The 21,626-nt window shown below is 43.5% G+C and overlaps 1 protein-coding gene and 1 long non-coding RNA gene across 2 annotated transcripts in view; one reads left to right on the top strand and one right to left on the bottom strand.

The window, feature by feature from the left end:
* The window catches only part of MSN (moesin), a 48,426-nt gene extending 27,755 nt beyond the window's left edge, over window positions 1-20,671 (bottom strand). The window contains exon 1 of the mRNA XM_035326452.1: window positions 20,541-20,671. Coding sequence (XP_035182343.1) covers window positions 20,541-20,552 — 12 coding nt within the window. The 5' untranslated portion in view covers window positions 20,553-20,671. The remainder of the gene's footprint in view (window positions 1-20,540) is intronic.
* Window positions 20,672-20,818: 147 nt separating this feature from the next.
* LOC118167201 lies at window positions 20,819-21,587 on the top strand. Its single transcript, XR_004751006.1, has 2 exons — window positions 20,819-21,177; window positions 21,273-21,587. It is a non-coding gene; the product is annotated as an uncharacterized LOC118167201 (long non-coding RNA).
* Window positions 21,588-21,626: the final 39 nt, after the last annotated feature.

The following is a 21,626-nucleotide window of genomic DNA, read 5'->3' as shown; positions in this document are numbered from 1 at the left end:
AGGATCTTGTAAGTATACTACCTTTCTTTAAACCACTGTTTAAAACTTGCTCAATATTACAAATTTCAGACTACTTTATACAAACAAGAGAGACATAGCTGTCATTACTGCACAACTGCAAGAGTTGGACTCGGTAAGAAATAGCAGGTTTACACAGATCTTACAGGAAAGTTTCACCCATTGTTTTGCTGAATTCCACAGTATAGTGTTATCTACTGAGGAAAAATTCAGTTCACACTTACAGTAAAACTAAATTAAAAACACCTGCAGAGGGAGGAGTGGCTTCCCTGTAAGCAGCCAAATACAATAGGAACAATGGACCACATATTTGGATCTCAGTTAATGGGCTCAGTTGCTGTCCAAGTTGAATCTGACAGAGACATCAAGAGCTGTTGTCTGTAGGCCATGAAAGATGCTCTACTTACTACCTTTAATAACGGATGTTTTGCTACCCTGTTACCTTATCCCCCACCACCGCCATCCTTGTAGGATGGAAGAGACCATACATGCAGTGTGCTGTGAAACACACATCACTGGGCTCTAGACCAAAAACATGAGAAGCTGGCAGCATCCTCCAGACCTCACTGGAAAGTGCTTATTGCTGCTGAGTGACCTAATGCGATCTGACGCAAGTCCTCAAGGAGAGTGCATAGCCACTGGCTTTATGTGCACAGCCCTGTGGTAACATACACAGTGTGCTACTGCTCTATCTTAGGTATAATCACAGAATCACGTGTTACATGTAAACACATGTATTACTTTAAAAACAACACCTTCCTTAATTTGAAAAGGAAATGGTAGATGTGCTTGAGTCCTTTCAGTAAAATCTCATACTTAGATCAGTATCTGAACTGAAAATGATAGAAGAACAAATATTTGAATTGCAGCATGATTATCATAGAAAAGCAAGTTGGGTGAATAGTAAACCGAGGAAAAGTAGGAAAAGGCACCCCATGAGATCACATCTCAGAAGGACACGAAGTTACTGGTAACTGTGGTACCCTCTGAAGCCACTGAAGGCATTGTGAGCTGCATGCCCTGTCCCACTGCCATGCAGACCAGTCTGGAGGCAGGGAGCTTGCAGCTGCTGGAGCTCCATTTGACTGTGAAGCCCTGTTCTCCCACAGGTGCAAGCACCAGCAAGCCAGGCTAGAGAAGTGATACAGATACATCTAACTTGATTTAGGCTCACAGTCCTGTTCCCTCCTCATGAATAAGTACAGCAACAAGCCAGATCAGTTCCAAAAAAACACTGTAGAGCCACACCTCAAAGCCACATGACAGCTGCAGCCCCCCTCCACTCCTTCCTCAGTCTCCAGGGAGGCAAGATGGCCTATGTGGGCAGCAAGTTGCAGCTTTCACACAGATACTGAACAAAGTTGTTGAGAACAGCAAGACTATGAAGCTGCCACAGGAAGTGAGCTGCAGTGACAGCAGTGCAGATTGAGAAAGTTCACAGCTTTGAAGAGTCTACTTGCAGAAACTGAACCGAGAAAGGGTGGAGGAGGCATAGCCTGAGCAGGAGGAAACCAGACATGCCCTGACACAAGTACATGTCTGACAATTTGTCTCACTTCAGCAGACACAGGGGGAGCATTGCCAGTGCAGAAAGCGCTCTCTGTAACTTCCCGCAAAATGCACCTTTCTGGATGGATATAGCACCACTGGTGGGGCAGGGGAAAAAGCTGGTTACAACACACTGACTATTAAAATAATAGCTATGCTATGGGTTACCCACTCTTCTAAAAGACTTCTGTTTTAGTCTCCAAGTTGTAGAAGTCCTCTGTCCAACACAGAGCTTGGAAGAATAGATAATTTCTGCTTTATCTAACAAAGGAGTTCTAAATAAGCCAATTCCAGGGCCACTCTAACAACATTTTCTTTCCAAGTCTTCTCACAGGATTTATAGCAAGCATTGTACCCAGTGGTTGAAAGAGCCAATCCCTGTTCTTGAATCAGATGAGAAAAGACTGAAGCTGCACCAAGAACCTAGTACAAAATATGATGTTTTCAAAAAGGAAATTGAGTGATTTACCCTAATAGAAACCCTGTCAAACTGTAATGTCACAGTCCTAAATATTAATTTACTTAGCTGTTACCACAAGAGATGATTTTTGAACCAGTGATTAAAATGGCAAGTTGTTTGTCCACATGAACACAAGAGTAGAATTCTAGGATTATCCCTGCCCCCCCTCCCAACCCCCTCCCAACATCAAGAGGCTTTGCAAGTCTAATTCCACAGAATTTATATGTTAATGACCAATGTTTGCTGCACATTTAATCCCCTACTTGTCTACTTTGTGGAAAAAAAAAAAAAAAAAAAAAAAAAAAGTTTTTCAGCCCAGTTATTAATAATAATGGTATAAATTGCATTCTACCTGCAAGAAGTTTTGTCTTTATTCTTTATCCTATACTTTCAGCAGATTGAGATACATACTATAACCCATTACAGTTCATCATGTTGGCAAACATCTCTTCAAGACCTTTCTTCCCATATTATGGAACTTTGTAGCTGAAGAGCAAGGCCTCTATGCTTACTGGCCCAGCAAGCAGCCATCTAAGCTACACCTTCTTGAAAATACTTATTCACCACATTATAAGAAAACCTCTTTATTAGACTTATGGTGGCAGGAACAGGAGTTGGCAGGAACACAAGCTGTACACTGGAACTGAGTGCAACAGGCTTAAAAACATAAAGCACTGAAAATAAAGATTGAGTTACGTGAAGAGGCCTATCAGTAAATGCCCCATGCTGCTGGTTCTCAGCAGAACAGCCTCTTATCGGAGAAGGTCTACCTATCTTTGACATGGAGCAGTACTCCAGAGCAGTAGCAAGAGAAACTAGCTACTATGACTGCCCTCATCAACAGAGCTACAACGGACAGCAGAGACAGGGCACAGATTTTTTTTGATCTTTTCTGTACCTATGCATAGTGATAGGTTCATGGACAAGATACTCTACATTTCAATTCCTCCTTCTCATGATGGATGTCCTCACAAATACATTATGCAAAAGTTTTGACAATAAAGTGCAGCAATAAGCTGTATCTTACTGCATCAGTTCTAAATATTTAAACACTTGTTGCTGCTGCATTATTTCCATTTTCCATTATTTCCATCTTTTTCATTATGAGATGAGCTGGAGTGCTCATCCCCCAGTGATAAGAAAAATAAAATTCTTCCATACAGCCAGGGGTAAACTTTTTTTTTTTTTAAAAAAAAAAAAGAGTTTCCTTTAAGACACCTTCTGCCATTGATAAATTAATGTCTACAGAACAGAGCAACACAGAAGTACTTTGCTGCTTTTCTGGCTCTTGAAACTAAGTGTGAGAAGCCACAACTCGCTTCCTGCTGAAATCCCCCTTTGAAACTGATCAATATTTGATATTCATAGGGTCCTGAGTACAGGGTAAAAAAGTTGAATGTAAGGAGATCCTCCCTGCAGGACAAGCCCATCAGACAAGAGGTCAGTTACTCATATTAAATCAGAGAGTCTACTTCAGGCATCCTTATAGAAGCTAAGGCTTCTCCCCCCCCACTCCCCCACCCCACAAGAGGCAGAGAACCAAACTTACTGGTTCCAAACTTAGAGACCCCCTGGGGCAGTCTCTTCAAAAACTCAGGTCTTCTTCAAACCACATCCACAGAGCTCACAAGAGGGACACAGAAAAGCTTCTTCCTTATCCAAAGGGGCTGGCATTTACAGTTGCCTTTCTTTAGGGGCTACCTTCACTGAACCACTCTGCCTCAACTTTTCTGTTTTCTCATAATTGGCATTTCAAAGTCCAGGTTTCTTTCTACAGTGCTACCAAGCATACACTAGAAGGTGGGGCCATGCAGAGCCAGGGCTATATAGCAATGCCTCTTAAGGGGTTGGAGAACTTGGAATTTTAGAACTCTGCAGACATCATTTACCTAGCTTAACTAGTGATCAGATTTGGGCTCCCAGGGAACATTTATGCCTGAAAGAGTTCTACTTCATAAGATTACTACAAAGCAAGTCATTTAAAACAATAAATAAATTAAAAATAAAATAAAAAATAAATCACACAATTTCCCTGCACCTTACACATCAAGTTTTCCAAAGTCATTAATGTTTCCAAGTTAAAGCTACTTGAATATAATTCCTTCCTTTTCAACCAAGCAGATAGTAACTAGCTACATTCTACCAGTGGTATTTCAACATTGTGGCTGCTAATAGCCTGCAACCCTGTCTGAAGTGCAAACAAGTTTCAGTTTGACAAGAGGATTTGCAAGATAAAAGTACTAAGCCAGTAAAAGAAGCCACCGGTGGATCCCCAGATCTGCAGTCAAGTCCAGATGTTTGCAGGACATTTATTACACAACTTATTCACAAGTTTGTGCAATGGGTCAATTCCTCTATTTTTGCCATTTCCTCTCTCATAAATAGATTCCTCATCCACCTCCCTTTGCTTTCCTGTAGCTGCTCCAAGGCATAATGTTGCCTTTAGAGCTAGTTTGAAGTCAGGCCTTAGAACAAGTATTTTTGTACGTGCTATTTGGGCTAGAGACAACATACTTTATTAGTCAAGTCCAGAAGGAGATGAAAAAACAACACGGGGGAAAAAACTTCCCCCTCTTCTACAACTTTTGCATCAAGAGGGAAAACTCAAAGCAGAGTCTAGCCATATGCAGTTGCCATCATTCAAATTCTACACTCTGAGGTAGATTTGGGTTTGTTTCACTTGTTTGGAATGGGGGGAGCGTTGGTTTTTGTTTTGTGGTTGTTTGTTTGTTTTTTGGTGGTGGTGTTTTGTTTTAACACCTATTTGTTTTGTGCATGTTAGAAGGTGCTATTCACTGGAGAAACAGTGTATGCCTGTTTTAGCCTCTGTACTGTAATAGTGGGGTTGGCAGTTGTGCTTCACATGTCTGAGCTTAACCACATCCCTCCTTAAAGCTCTTCAATTTAATGGCAGTCAGCAGGGCAGTGGGCATGTTTGAAATGCCAGCAGTGGTATGTGTGACATTCCTCACAGCTATTGCGTGCACCCCCTAGACAATCCTAATCACAGGTTACAAACAAGTATTTAGCTCCCTCACCACCACTAGAGTAAAATCTATGCCATACACTAATGTTATGACCCTGTCTGTTACTGCAGTAACTTAACTCACAAAACAGTTCCATTACCCCACCCCACCACCGTGGAAGCATATCAGATTTTCTGAGAAGACTTAGCAGCTTGTTCCCCCCTACATTTGCTTAAGTCTAATTCTTCCCTTCCAGCAGGGGATTTCCCAGTATCATTTAGCAGCTGCAAAGACAGTGCAATTGTTTAAAAGACAAGTAGTCAAGATGCATTTCCAAATAGCCAATAAGCTTTCCAAACCTAGCACCCAGTGGATACCTGCCAAAATTACAAGCAGCTTTCAGCTGCAAATAACTCAAAACAAGATCAAGACAGGATGATAACAATACAAGCATGAGCTATCTAAAGGCATCACATGTACCATAAGTACCTGAGATTCATGACCTAATAGACTAAACAACTTCAAATTCACCTGTGGTTAAGAACCGTTAAAAAAAAAAAAAAAAAAAAAAAAAAAAAAAAAAAAAGCCATGCTCAGAAGCTCCACTTATCATTCAAGATACTTTTCCACAGGGAAGACAGCACAAAGATCACTGCTGTGATTGAGCTCATCCTACCAAAAGGATTCTCATGTGTGGATAAACAAGTCAGAAATGTGCTAAACTGTTTCACATGCTTCTCTGTTCTTCAACCAAGAGTCATCCAGCACTTCGGCTCACTGATAAGAAGGGCAGCTGCACACAGGGGCTGCCTTTTTCAGACATCTAAGGCAATGCCTGGGTGTGGCATTTCAAGTTCTTGGCCAGCTCATGGAGCTCACTGAATATCTGAACAATAGCCAGATTTCTAGGAGTTAGAACACAGCCTTACTGTGGGATCTGACTGCCCAGACTATGAGCTATCCCTCCAAATTTAACTGCAGGCAGAGTCAAATGTGAGGTAAAGCTGTTTCATCATCCTGTGATTTTCAGTTTTATCATAGTCAGTGTGCTAGACAAATCCTGCAACTTCCTTTTAGTACAGGGTCTCATGTAGGCTTACTGCCTTTTCACATCTATTTAGGTCATGGTTCCCTAAAATACAGGATTTCCCTGGAACAGCTCAGTTTTACACTACTTTTTAAGTGTAAGTTTCCCCACCCACATTCACTTCCCTCTCCACCAACCTATTTTAGGTTTTAAGTAGTTCTGTTGGGACTGTACATAGTTTATAAAAGACCAGCTTGTGATTGCTGAAGTACCTTTTGTTATTTTAAGCTCCGTCTAGTTCAAACACTTGAGTTTTCCTAATATAGAGCAGAGTAGCTACAGCACCAGGATAGAGAGCACCCTGTGTCCCAGAAGACGCTCAAGTGGGTGTAGAGCTGCTGGCGGCAGCCTGGAGAGAGCAGTGCCAGCACACTCTGGGTGTGGTCCCCCCACCACAAATCATCCCAAAAGGCCTGTCACCATGTTGCACACTCCCACTGCCTTCTTTGGACCAGTATTAGCACTACCATGACTACACAACAAGCAGGATCAAAGAGTAAGTCAGGCTGAGAATAACTTATTCTTTTCCAGCAAGATCATTTCCTTGATCCCATTCACTATACTGACACAGAGACACTGCTGCTAGCACAGATGACAGGAAGGTGGAAGTGTAAGATGACTCTCTTTGGGTACAATTGGAGAAGACAATCGCTTCTTATTCCTCACCCCCAGGCAATCCTATTTTATCCTGTTTTATTGCAGAGAAGAGCAAGGGACTAGAAAACAAGACTTATGAGGAGCAACCAAGAGAACTGGGGTTGTTTAGTGTGGAAAAGAAGAACCTGAGGGTAGACCTCATCCCTCTCCACAATAACCTGAAAGGAGGTTGCAATGAGGAGGGCACAAGTGATAAGACATGAGGAAATGGTCTCAACTTGCACCAGGGGAAGTCTAGATTGGATATTAGGAAGAACTTCTTCACATAGAGGGTGGTCAAGCATTGGAATGGGCCGTCCAGGGACGTGGTAAAGTCCCCAACCCTGAAGGTATTGTTGTGGTTTAACCCGGCTGGCAGCTAAACACCACACAGCCGTTCACTCACCCTCCCCCCTCCTTCTCTGGGATGGGGGAGAGAAACGGGAAAGCGAAGCCTGTGAGTTGAGATAAAGAGTTTATTAAGATAGGAAATAATAATAATAGTGTGTATGAAACAAGAGATGCACAATGCAATTGCTCACCACCTGCTGACCAATGCCCAGCCCATCCCCGAACAGCTGCTCCCCACCCCACCCCGGCTAGCCACCCCTATATACTGTGTAGCATGACATCAGATGGTATGGAATACCCCTTTGGCCAGTTTGGGTCAGCTGTCCTGGGTCTGTCCCCTCCCAGCTCTTGCTGCACCCCCAGCCTGCCCATTGGCAGGACAGAGGGAGAAGCTGAAAATCCTTGGCTTGGTGTAAGCATTGCTCTGCAACAATTAAAACATCAGCATGTTATCAGCACTCTTCTCATCCTAATCCAAAACATAGCACCCTACCAGCTACTAGGAGGAAAAATAACTCTGTCCTAACTTAAACCAGGACAGAGATGCATGGACATGGCACCGAGGAACATGGTTTATTGACAGGACAAGTTGATGGTTGGACTTTATTATCCTCAAGGTCTTTTCCAACACAGATATTCCATGATCCTTTGTAGTAACTCAGGTTCTCAAACAACCCTTTGCCAAGGTTTACCCCCTAATCAAGCCACATGTGCACTTGCCATTAACCCAGATTTCTGTTGTGCTAGCAAGTCAGAACTGATTCACTGTTGAGTTAAACTATCAGAGCCAATGTAAGGCAGGACCACACAGATGTGAGCAAAACTCTTCAGTGGCAACAAACTATCAAAGCTCTTAAACAGGAAACCAAGTTAATTGCAGCCTTCAATAAACTAGATCAAGGAGTTCACACTTACACGATCTTGAAATGCATTGCTTAAAATTGAGTTATTTGAAAAGAATGCCTGATATCAAGTATCAGGTATCACTTTGTATTAGATACCAACATGAAGACATGGCTAAATACCTCGCAAACCAAATGGTCAAGTAAGATTTATTAACAATATGTCTTCCTTTTAAGTACAAGCTCATCACATACCACCTTTACTACATGCAGATTCAAGTGCAAATGATAGTCGACATTTTATAGATTGGGCAGACACCACAGGATGCCATAATGGAACCACAGACAAAAAAACAGCTGCAGCAGAGGGCATCATTTAGACCAATAAATAGCATTCTGCATCATGTTGCCTTTCACAGATAGCCTGACTAAACAGCAGGAAAAAAATAAAATAAAATAAAAGTTCTGAATGTAAGAAAGCACTTAACTGCTCCTTCCTCTCAAGAGTATTTTCATCTTTAATGTTTCAGGGTGTTCTAGCAAAGCCTATTTAAAGTGTTACAGTTACCTGAATAGTAGTTATATCTGGTAAACTTTTGATAAAGTCTAGTTGTCTCCACAGTTTTACAGAAAAACTGGTTTATAACTTAATACATTAAAGCTTTAGACTCCCTGTGAACTGCTACTGAGACAAACTATTCCCAGTTTGCTACAGGGCTGCATCTCCTGAAACAATGCTATATGCAATGCTAAGAAGCTATCCTGCTCAGAGTTCTGACAGTTTAATGTGATCTTCTGGCCTACACTACCTTCCTGTGGGAAAGTGTTTTTAGATTACTGCCTGGACATGACCAGAGACATTGCATGGATCAACCGTACCAGCAAACAGAAAGATAAACTAGCCATACTCAGTATTAACTGGGCGTATACTATGTATTTCTTTTAAAAGGAGTTGCTTTTGATACGTTTTTGTCATTATACATGACTGGCTCCTTTACTGTCTCCACGCCTTTGCGCTCCTGAAGATAAAGTTAAGAACCTCCAGTCACCTACAGAATATTTTCTGTAAAATATTCCAAGCTACGCTTGTGAACAAGTCAAAGAAGTATCATCTCAATTCAAACAGCTCAAGAACCTGAACAATCCAATCCAATTTAGAGAATGATCCAACCTTGAAATCAGCCTTGCTCTGAGCATTGGGTGTGTGACCAGATTTCTTTTAAAGATCTCTCTTGGCTTAACTTTTAATAATTCTACAAGACTGCAAAAGTTGCTGCAGAGCTACCCTGTAATAGGTGGAAACTGACTTCTTGTATCAAGTGGAGAGGAGCAGTTTCCTCATATGATTTACAGTTTCAATATCCAGGTCTTTCAAATCTCCTCAGCAAGCAGAGATGATGTGCAGTATCTCCACAGTCAAACATAGACAGTAGGAAGAAAAATAGCCAAACACTGAGCACAGCTCCTGTCAGCTTTCATGCAAATATAACTTATGAAAGTAAGCAGTAGAACTAACTAGACTAACCTGAGGCAAGGAGCCTGCAGAGCACCGTCTGCGAGGCACATTCAGAGTTCAACTTGAAAACTTAGCTCTTTATTCAAACCTGCAGTATAGGGTTGTTTTTTCTTACATTTTCAATTCCCACCCCACCCCCCATAAAGCAAGGAAGAGCAGCAAGGATTTACAGGCAGTACGTCAACTCTGATCAAAGCCTGGGGCTCCTTCAAGATTCCTGCATGCAGAGACCTCACACTAAACTGCACATCTTCAGAACACTGGAAACAGTAAAGCTGCTTGCTAACTACTACTCTTGCTCAGGCTTGTTGTGAAAACAGATAGATCCACGAATGCATCTAATAACCCTTCCTCCTCCAATGGAATGGCAGACCAACAAAATTGCTTGTTTTACAAGATTTTCTGAACCCCTTCAGACTGAAATTATTTTCAAATCCTTCCTAACACTGCCACACTAAAGCTGCCATTAGAATACTATAAAAGCACTTAACTGAAGAAGTCCTTTATACCGGACTTTCCTGAGACCAAGGTGTTTGGACATAGTCATTTGAAGAAAGATGAGGAAAAACTTGAAAGTACAGAGTAATGCAGCATATAATAGTAAAATGAAAAAAGAAAGTCATGTGACACCTGCCTCCTCCCCTCACCAAGAGGGAGAGAATCAGCTTACTGAGAAGGGAATTATGATTGCAATGAATCCTAAACTCAAAATGCTTCATGCAAATTTGAAGGGTTCTATCCAAAAAAACACCCACAGGACAGCTTTTTTTACATGATAATTTTACATGAATCATAGAATATCCCAAGTTGGAAGAGACCCATAAGGATCATCAAGTCCAACTCCTCGCACCACACAGATCTACCTAAAAGTTTAGACCACATGACTAAACACACAGTCCAATCTCTTCTTAAATTCAGACAGGCTTGGTGCAGTGACTACTTCACTGGGGAGCCTGTTCCAGCATGCAACCACCCTCTCGGTGAAGAACCTCCTCCTGATGTCTAGTCTAAACTTCCCCTCCCTCAGCTTAAACACCGTCCCCACAGGTCCTATCACTGGTGATAACGGAGAATAGATCACCTGCCTCTCCACTTCTCCTCATGAGGATGTTGTAAACCACGATGAGGTCCCCTCCCTCAGCCACTTCTTCTCCAGGCTGAACAAGCCCAGTGACCTCAGCCGCTCCTCATATGTCTTCCCCTCTAGGCCCTTCACCATCTTCATCGCCATCCTCTGAACACTCTCCAACAGTTGAATGTCCTTTTTGTACTGTGGTGCCCAGAACTGCACACAGTACTCGAGGTGAGGCTGCACCAGCGCAGAGTAGAGCAGGACGATCACTTCCCTCGACTGACTAGCAATGCCGTACTTGATGCATCCCAGGATACAGTTGGCCCTCCTGGCTGCCAGGGCACACTGCTGGCTCATATTCAACTTGCTGTCCACCACAACCCCCGGATCCCTCTCTGTGGGGCAGCTCTCCAGCGTCTCGTCGCCCAGTCTGTACATATAGCCAAGGTTGCCCCGTCCCAGGGGCAGGACCCAGCACTTGCTTTTAAAGAAATTTGATTCTGCCTCCAGCGCCGCTTTGATCTTCTTCGCTTCCTCCTTGGACGCGTTAGCCTTGATCTCCTGCGGAAGGGACTCCACCAGCTTATTTGCCTGCACAAGGTTCACTCCCAGCACGAAGTTCTTCACCTCCTTGATCAGCTTCACCTAGTCAGCAGGCTTCAGCTCTGTCAGCCACACAGAAGTGCATTTTCTCCTTCCTGAGTGGGACCTCCTCCTCCTGCAGAGCTGCCGGGGACGGCACGAGGGCGGCCGCTGCCCCCACAGGCATCACCCCCGTGTCCAAGATCTTCAGCGCCTCCTTGAGCAGCACATTGAGGTCAGCCACCTCGAGCAGCATGAGCCCCATGATGTCCCGCACCAGCTGCCGTACCTCAGGCTAGTACTCCTTGGCAGCCATGTCCAGCGGTGCCCTGGCCAACACCTCAGAGCACCGCACACAGCCTGTGCCCAGCAGCCTGGCAGCGCCCCAGCTCCAGGCAGGCAGCAGCAGCAGGCACGGCAGAGCCAGGCAGCATGGCAGCCCAGAGGACTGAAATGAATGAAAGATGCTTTCACCAAAGGTTAGCCATAAATGGCTGGTCACTTCATCTGCATTTGGTCCCTACTGGTAGAAGAGGCTTTGCACAGAGGTGAATGAAGTACAGAGAAAACAACAAAACTTACATATTGAATGTCAGAACTGAAGCAGTAAAAGAGAAGCAATACAGACATCTGTCAGATTTTTACTTGATCATTCAGCATTTGTCAGAACAAATACTAAAATAGCATCATATTTCCTATGTATGATGCTGAAGCAAGTATTGTTCAGTACTGCCTCTCATCTTCAGTTGATTGCTCTGATATTTGCTCAAAGTCCTTCCATTCATTCTGTCTTTTGACAGAGAGATTCAGGACAGACACTACAGTGATATGCTCTTACATCTGATGATGTTGAAGTGCACCCAGATTTGAAAGAAATCTCTATTCTATTAGGTGTGCAAAGAAGTATTCAAACAAAGCCTAATACATTACATTGCAGCTTGCAGTAGGTTCTCATATTGAGCTGTTAGCAATGAACCACAGAAACAAGATAAAGCAAAAGATATTTTTTTCTGAGCTTCAACTCACTTCCGCATACACGTCTGTCACCACAATATCCTAGGCATACATTGTGCCCATCACTATCTACTGATTTTTTGTAGCTGACAACACTTGCACTTCTTTTAATGATACGCTGTTGCAAGAAAATCACAAGTCTTCAGTAACTTACTGTTAGAACTTACTGCTTTAAGGTTTGCAGGGGCTGGGTCAAAATTCCATCAGTTTGGGTTTACTTTAGTGTTTTATCAAAAAAAAAAAAAAATACTTCAGGAGACACTAGACACTTCTGGATTTTTTGAGCACCAAATACAGGAAGAGAGGTTCCTTGCTTGTTTTTTTCTGAGCAAAGCACTAACACAGTGACAAGGAAAGCCTGTCATCCCAGGAAATAATATTTTACAGTCCAGCCACCATGATAAATATACACCTCTTGCTTACTTGCATAAAAAAAAAATCATATGAAAACCATTCACTAAAGCAGTCTTATTGATTGAGGGAGTTGTCATACCAAAAGGACTAACAGAGTTGTTCTCATATAAGAGGACAGTGAATCATAAAGTATTTTGTGGATTTTGTATCACTACGTTTATGTTGAGTGACTTGAACACATTGGCAGTAGAACTGCCTTATTTCTTTAGAAGGTACCTCCAAAACCATTTGCCACCATTCTGCAAGTCCTGGGGATTATAACCATCTTAAAACTACAAGTTCTGAATTTTAATAGAGTAAAAAGTACAGCCAAAAGCCTCTTGTCCATCCAGCATGAAAAGCCGCGTAGTATATTGAGGAAACAGAATCAGACTTTTTTTATCCAGTATTCTGGAATAGCATTTTCAGAGGGTAAAAAAAATCCACTTCATTATTCTTAGACACATTAGGAACAAAAAGCCACAACTCCATAGGGGAAAAAAATACTGGTGTGTGTGTTTGCTGAGGGACCTGACACTTCACCCTAATAATTTGTCTGTCAGCTCAGTTTTCACACTGTAAAAAACTGCAGAATTAATACTGAAAGCCAAGTTCAGTACAGTTTAAAAGCCATCGCAAGGAGAGATTTGGCCTGTAATTTCGTGCTTTATTAGACTGTTACATAAAACCAAGTACATTTATTAAATGGTGTGACTAAATGATTGATTGGACTGTAATGGCATATTTTTTCTCTACTTAGTCACTTCCCCACCTTAAATCCAGAGGAAAAAAAGGCTGTGAATCATAAGGGCTTACTAACAAGAAAAGGACAAGTCAGTGATACACAGACAGACAAGAATGGCTCATGGCTTCAGGAAGACATCAATTTTGCCTTTGAAAGAAAATACCTGGAGAACACAGGAACACATACAATAGCAGAACTGCAGTTCTCCAATATGCTTTATGCAAGATTCTCTGACACTGACAATCTCAAAAAAAAATAAGTGTGGTTTTGCAGTATTCACACTCCAATCCATTACTGAAGCCAGTGTCCTTTTAAATAGTCTTTCTCTAAGCAACAAACTTGTTGATCAGTAGTGCCATAAGCTTGCAAGAGAGAGACCATAGATCAGTCCAGACCATGCAAACTGTGCCATTATGCTTCACTGCTTCAGTTGTCCCTTTCCTTATCTTCTCAGATATTTCCTTCACTCTACATAGAACTGCTGCTGGCAGAGAAAGAAGCCTGTTTCTTCCCTCCCAGACCACCATCCAATACTCGCCTAATCATGTCTCTCCACAGAGCTGATCAGCTACAAATTTTTTTTCCATTCATTCCTCCTTTTGCAGCACACCTGCACTTTTGTCTGTAGCTTTTAGTCAACTAACAATGGCAAAAGGAGAGAAACTTCGTATGGCCAAATACTCCTATTTTTTTCGCCTGGGAATGGGATGAGAACAAAACATCATTCCTCAATCCTAAATTTATCTTTTTGAAAACTGGTTCCTCAGGACAACTACAGCTTCAGAGATTTCAAAACAAATAGAAGAAAAAAACATACAAAAAAAAAAAAAAACTTGCTCAAATCATACCACTAAAATCTCTTCAGAGTGTTTTCTCCCCTGGTTCAAAAGGCTGCTATACATAGGCCAGGAATTTCTGACAGCCCCACTACTCCACTAGAGGATCACAGATTTATAAAAGTAAAGATATTTCACAGATGCATAGGAGGGAAGCAGCACTAGATCACCTGCCCTTTAATCCATGGTTGCTAGAGCCATAGTTGCCTCAGGCAAATATAAGGCCCAAATCTCTGCATTTTCAGATTTGAAACCTCCAAACAGTTGCAGCTGATCCTACGGTTTTATAACCACCAAGGCTGCCAGCGACTGTTTTTCTTCCTACACCACTGCCAAGTATTTGCTGCACAGTCTATTATGTGTTACAGTAAGAGTCAGCATTAACTGTTGGAGTCAGAAGGATGGGTTTTATGCCCACAACTTCCAGAACACTCGAATGCTCTGCCTAGACCCAACTATAGGTGTTGTTATAAAGAGGTTTACCCAGGAGTAGCTTTCCATGAATCTAGACTTCAGCCTGCTTTAGATGTTTCAGTTGGGATTAAAAAAATAAATAAATAAAACTAAACCTCTCTGATGCAGTAGTATTGCCTGCACTACACAAACTCCTGCTGTTCTCAAACACCCTCAGGGAAAAGCAAGCAATTAACTGGCTGCATACTACTGCTCTTCATTTACATCAGTTAATTGCCCTGGATTATTCCAAGGCAGGCAGGGATTTCCTCTTTTCCAGCAATATGTCTACAACAGCAGGGAAACTCTTCACAGTGTGATGTTGATTTCTAGTATCATCATCTAGCAGGCAGACAAACAAGACACCTTGGGGAGGGGGGTCAGGAGTTAGAGCTGAGATCTTGGAACCCTTTTTGAAGCAGACCCCATTGCAGTCCTCAGAACAATGATTAAGCACAGATAACAGTTTTATTGTGCAAATTCAGGGAGGCCCTCTTGCTGCGCAGAGGCAGAAAAACAAGTCAGCCAAATAAGGCTGTTTAAGCTGTACCAAGCCAGGAAAGAGTCCAGGAGATGACGTAGTTAGAGGAAGCTTTTAGTCAGTTTCCTTTATAACCTGGAGCAGGGCCAGAGCTACCTCTTCCAGACAAGTTTCTCAGTGAAGCCAGTTGATCAGAACGGACATGGAGAGCCCAGCAACTCAAGAAGGGTCCTGTTCCCCCCTCACCCCAGCTTCACAAGAAGCAAACACAGAAGGTATTTGAAGCATTCGGTTTCAGTTTGCCAGCTGTCTTTCATATAGCTACCTAGAGACTTCAGTGAGCTTTGCGCAAAGAGAAGTTCACTTCACACCAGCCATTATACATAAAACAACTGAAACAAGTTTCCTCTAGAGGCAGCGATGCCATTTCCTGTCAAAAAATGAGTCCGTATTAAGACATCTTATGAAGTATCCCCTTGAGAAAAGCAAGAACTGTGATTAACATTCAGAGGTGATTAATCAGATAAGGCAGTCACCCAAAGGAAAGTGCTGCAACCCCTTACAGGTCCAAAAAAGGTAGTGCCTGCAAATGCTAAGGGGGTGGGTTAATTGCTAAAAGTGATGACCAGCCCCCTGATATTAAGCACTATTTTCCACACAGGAGTCTTATAGCAGAAGTAGCAGCTCTAAAGCTTTCCTTAGGCTGCTTTTATTATATGCACCTCACCAACCTTCTTCTTGCTCATCTGCCTCAGGTAACAAATCAAGAAGTCAAAAATGAAAAAAAGACTCAACTAACATTCAGTCCTATGGAACCTCTGGTACGATAAGCACTCTTAACCCTAAAAATCTGTAATGTTAGTTTTACAGACCGGATCATGACTACCAATTCATACCAGGCACTCAGAATAGTTCTTGCTCACTACAGTTTAAAAGCACTGTAACTGATGGGTTCTGCAGAGCACTGCCAGTTAGGTTCAGGGCTTTCCATAAGAGAGGGGAGAAGTAAAATTTTACAATTATGCATTAACAGAGTGAATATAAAGTTTATTTTCATTCTATAAAGCCCCTGTTTAACTTCAGCATAGAAGGCACAGAAGTACTAAACAGAAGCTTTTGCTCATTGTCAGTGTTAACTGCTTCATCTGCACAAGAAGTAAAACCTTGCTGATCTTGCATAATCTAGGAACCAAGAAGATTAATACAATACAAGCTGGGGTGTAATTGTCTTTCCTGTTTTGTTACATCCCACAACAGGTATTTTACTACAGGTAATTCATTGTACTCCAAATTGGTAGTTTACCTGGTTTCAGGGCACTCTCAGCATGCTTTGTAAATTACTGCTGCTCCTGAAGTACAAACTTAGCTGAAATTCACCAACAGAGGCAACATGGGCTTCTGTGTAAAGCAAGGTCTTTGGGAGCTCTCAATCACACCTTTTTACTGCAATTCAATGAATGCAATAGTGTTAGAAGAAAGATACAAGGGGTTAAGTTTGCCCAACAAGCTATAGCACTAGTGCCAGACCAAAGCCTGCCTAATTTTGATCAGTGGTGACAAGTTTCTCAGGTTACACTGAGGGACAGAGAGAGGGAAATACAACATCTGAAGACCAACCCTTGGGTAAGAAAGAAGACATCTGAACTCTTCCCAGTATTCCTTCACAGTTCATAGCACAAGATTCAAATCCTGGGCTCCAAAAGTACAGCGTCCATCCATCACAAGTCACAGTTTGCATCACTGTCCACCCCATCCTTCCAGCTTTCAAGAGCTCTAGCAAATTCCACACAAAAAAAAAAGAAAAAAAAAAAACAAAAAAAAACACAGTGCTCTGTTTACAATCTTGTAGCAAGTTGACACACCTCAAGAAACTAACTATCCAGAGGGTTCTCCTCATACTTGATCCCTAATCTCTCTGTTATCATCCTTCTAACCAGATCCATGCCATTCCAAAGAACAGAGGGAGATATGCTTCAAGGACCTTTGGAGTCCAATGGGGAATTAGGACCATCAATTTTCACTACAGCGTCTTTGAAGGCCTTAATGGCCACCACTGCAATGAATTTTAGATAATAGAGGAAAAAGGCAGCAGTAATGAAGATTTTTAAAAAATCTGAGCTAGCATAATAGAGCTGAAATCCACAAATCTCACTGTTCTTTCGTGCTTGTCCAAGATGATTTTTTCTGCAATAATACTTTGCCCTAGAAACCTGGAGACTTATGTTCATCTAGAGAAACACTTACTTCTGCTAATAAGGTAAGCAATTCCAAACTTTACTACCTCAGTTTGAAGCTGTTTGTAACATTCAAGCTCTGATTAAATCCATTTCTCTACAGTGTGTGATGACTACATTACCTAATACTGATTTGTTCAATTACTAGTGATAAGACAGTTTTAAGACTTGAATACACACATTATACAAGGCAGATGCTCACATTTCAAGTTCTCAGTGACATACCCATTCATATAGCTGCTAAGCAAGTACGTTCACAGACAAAATAGTTAACAAATCCTGACATAGAAACACTTCTTCTTCCAATAGCTAAAAATACACTGAAATATCAGCCCAGTTGTCAGACGTGACTAGTACAAAATGGTGGCCTTCCCCTCTACTACTCCTCTCCAGCTAAAATGTTCTTTGTAATATTAAAGTGATTAACAATGTGGCTTGTTAATATAACATCTCATTCACTTCTATCAGGATTTGGAACAGAATGTGACATTCAGCTCTACCCATCCCAAAATGACTCAGGACCAGTCAGTGAGCATGAGATCAGAGCCTACTCATGACCATACTTCCCACAAGCCGGGGAGTTTCAGAGTTGACAATAGCTTGAAAGAGGTATCTTACCACCCAACCACTTCCACCCCTTTGCAATACAAATTGGGGGGGGGGGTGATTATATGCCCTCTTTCATGTGCACTTTAACTGTTTACATCCTGCACATTTTTCAGAATAAAAAAGTTATGAACAGGAGTTGGTTGCCTTACTGTAAGAGCACTTTGAGATAAAACAACAAAGCTTTCCTGTCAAGAGCATAGCAGGATAAGCAGGCTGATCTATGATGGACTTTCTATAGTCTACAAGGCCTCCAACAACCAAACCCACTCTGACCATGCAGACATTACACTTCACAACAGCAAAATCATGTGCCACTAGTTCAAAGGTTACCAGAGTTAATCTTGGATTCCTATTAATAGTGCACTAAAGCATAGCGCCACTGAACAAATCTCATGTAACGAAGAGGCAATCTCTAGCTACTTGTGTTAACATTTAGCCTAGCTTAACAAAGAGTAGGGACTCAGAACTCAACAGGTTTTGCTGCTCAAGCCACACAGCAACTGCAGCAGCATGTTCTGTAAGCTTGGTGAGATGAATGATAAGAGCTACCAAACACTTTAGACACAAGTGTTTTTCCTGCCCAGCCAGAACTGTTCCTTGGAACATTTCCTCCATCTGTCTTCTTCACAATGGATTTTATTTTTGTGATGAAGCCTACATATAGCTACATCTAACTGCTCAGGTTTCACCCACATTTGACCTCGATTAAGGAAAGTTACTTGCATTTTACTGTTTTGTTAATTAACTACTAACAAATCTAAAGCTAGCACATTAGTAGTCATGTTTCTTTCACATGAAGAACTGATTACACAGTTATGCCAGCATTTCCTGTTCCTGCAAACCACAGCTCAAAAAACGATGTTTAAAATATTATTTCAGTTGGGTCTGCAATTAGGGCAGATGGGGCAGGAAACCAAAGTGGCTGATATAACAGCCATTCTCTACCTCAACAGGCACAAACATGTGAACTGCTTTCTGCAGAATCTGCAGCATACAGCAAAGTACCTGAATGTCTTTATTTGTTCCAGTTTCTAAAAGCTCTTGAAAGCAGAACTGCTCCATCGCAGCCAGAAAGCAGCAGATTGTGAAAATGAATCCGGCCTAGGGTGTGTCTCCAGATTCAGAGGCTCAGAGTACCTTCTCATGCAGTGGCAGAGCACTTTGATTCAGCCTGTTAGCAGGGAATCCTGCCTCATGAGCCTCTCTGCAACATATTCAAATTTTTTTTGGCTGATTCATACTAAAAGAAATCACTCCACAATTGTAAACTCTCCTCTGGCTAAAACATCTCAACCACATTTTACACAGGAGTTCCCTAACCTGAGCCACTTCTGTTGATCTTACTGAAATTGTTGCCTTTTTTTTTTCAGATGTAACTCTTCCCTAATGGTTGCTGTTGTTTAGAAATAAATAAATAAACAAATCTTTAGAAAATACTATCTTCTCAACCTTTAAGTGACTGAGTTTGATATCCTTTAAGATTAGGTTTACAATTAAAAAAAAGCAAAAACTACAATAATCTCAGATTGCCAGATATATTGTCTCAGAGAGACTATATTTAAGACAGCAGGAAAAGCAGAAGTCACCTAGTATCTAAAGTGATAAAATTAAACTACTTTAAAAAATTGAGGGTGGATGCCATTTCAATTTCCACTTGTAGAAGGGTGTGGTTTTATTTTGTTTGGTTCCCCCCCCCCCCCCCCATGTAAATTTAAAGCTTAGAAGTGCTTAGGCCATTTCAGATCATTCCTAGCAAGGAAACATCCAGAGCCTTCCAGCCTGCTCCTTCCTGTGTTATCAATGAAGGGCGAGGACCCATTCTTTTACTCCAACCAGGAGAAATTACGTTGGAAAAAAAAAAAAAAAAAAAAAAGGAGAGGGAGAGTCAAGTCAGAGGGAGAGTCAAGTACAGACTTGAACAGACTTTCTGAAGTACCAATCTCTCTAGCCAAGAAATACTTCAAGTCAAGCTGGGACAAGGCTCCCTAGCAACTCAAGCTGACTAATTAGAAGTTGTGAAAACCCTAAGCTTCTGTCTACAAAGCACACGAGAGGTAGCCATAGATTTAATTAGTTCCCCACCACGCTCTCAAAAGCTTCGTCCGACACGCTGAGCTCGGAGCACTCGTACTCGAGCAGTACGCCCGCGTGCAGACTGCGGAAGACACGGGCGAGGCAGGGAGGAGGAGGAAGGCACCTCTTTATTCAGACATGTTGGGGAGGAGAGTAGCGGCCAGAGGGAGCTGCCCGACACGCCGTTACTCAGGCAGCTGCGGCGAGGTCGCCGCAGCGGGGTCCCCCGGCCCCGGCTGCCCTGCACCCGGCCCGCCCAGGCTCCGCCAGGCGCGAGGATGCCGCGACGGGACAGGAAGCGGCCGGAGGGGAGGGGAGCACAAGATGGAGGGGCGGGCGGCTCCGCTCCGCTCCGCTGCCCCCTGCTCGCCGCATCCCCCACTCCCTCCCTCCCTCCCTCCAGGGTTCGCGGCCGTCCCGCGGCTGCCGGTACCGCCGGAGTCCCCCGGGCCCCGCCGCCGCTGCGCTGGGCGCTGGGGCGGCCCCGCCTGGGCAGGGCGCGGGCGGGAAGGGAAGGCATTCCGCCTCTCCATCAGGCGGGCAGCCGCGTCTCCGCCATCCCCTGCCGCCGCCAAGCCCCTGGGGGAGCTAGGGGCTGGGGAGCCGCGGCCGCGGGGCGCTCACCGTTTTCGGCATCTTCCCGGCGGACTAGGCACAACAGCTCGATCCTCCTGCGCTGCTGGGGCTCTCCGCGCCGCTTCTAACGGGACTCCGCGTCGCGCCTCTCACCCGCCTGCCCCGGCACAGACCCCGCCCCGCCGGCGGCCGCCCTGCCCGCCCTCGGCCGCCCATCCTTCGGGGCCGGAGCCGCGGCGCCCCCGCCCTGCGCGGCCCGGCCCCGGGAGCTGGGCGCGGCGCGGCTCGCTCCAACCGTGCGGCGGCGGGAGCCGGGCCGGGAGGCGCCGCCGGGGGAGGGCGAAGCACAGACGTGCCCCCCTTCCCCGTTTGTCGGTCCCCTGCGAGGCAGTCTCGGAAGGGGAGCGGTGTTGGTGGCAGCGGCCCGCCAGGGCGAAAGCCGTGGGGGGAGGGGGGTCCCGCATCCTTGACATTGGGTACCCGAGAAAGCCCTGGACTCTGAAGGTTATTTACATTCCAGCTGTGGCTGGGACTTCTGGTCCTTGCTAAATGCATTATTTTAAAAATAACCGGATTTTATGGGCGATTGCACTCTTCAAAATAAGACCACAGCGCTGGTGAATGATAGATCCTTTTGTCTCATTTCGTCTGAGTCATGCACGCTGTGTACAGCTCAGCCGTGGTGGTCAGTGCTCTTCCCGGCTGATTGGGGTGTTTGCTGAGCATGCTGTGCTTTACGGGGTTTTCATAGCTGTCTCTAACTAAAAAGCACATATCCAGCTTCAGGTATTTGAAAAACATAAGAGACACAAGGGGCTGTGGCTTCCAGAAGCACGGCAGGCTCACCACTTCTTGTCCTCAAGCCTCCTCAGAGGCCACCAAAATTACACAGTATAGAAGAGCAGTCAAATTAATGGACTGAAATAGGCTGAGGACCACTTGCCGAAGTTTCCCTTGTCATCAGTGTTTTGGAACCACTGACAGAGGGAATCAAGGTCCAACATTTTCACGGGGCTTTAAAGAACCCATTTCATTTTATTTGGGACTTTGAAAATAACTGTCGAACAGTGACCCAAGTTCTACTTCCTCCCAGAAAAAAAAAAAAAAAAAAAAAAAAAAAAAAAAAAAAAAAAA

The sequence above is a fragment of the Oxyura jamaicensis genome, chromosome 4, assembly GCF_011077185.1.
Source record: "Oxyura jamaicensis isolate SHBP4307 breed ruddy duck chromosome 4, BPBGC_Ojam_1.0, whole genome shotgun sequence".
NCBI classification, from domain to species: Eukaryota; Metazoa; Chordata; class Aves; order Anseriformes; family Anatidae; genus Oxyura; species Oxyura jamaicensis.
This window is presented reverse-complemented; position numbering and strand designations above follow the sequence as displayed.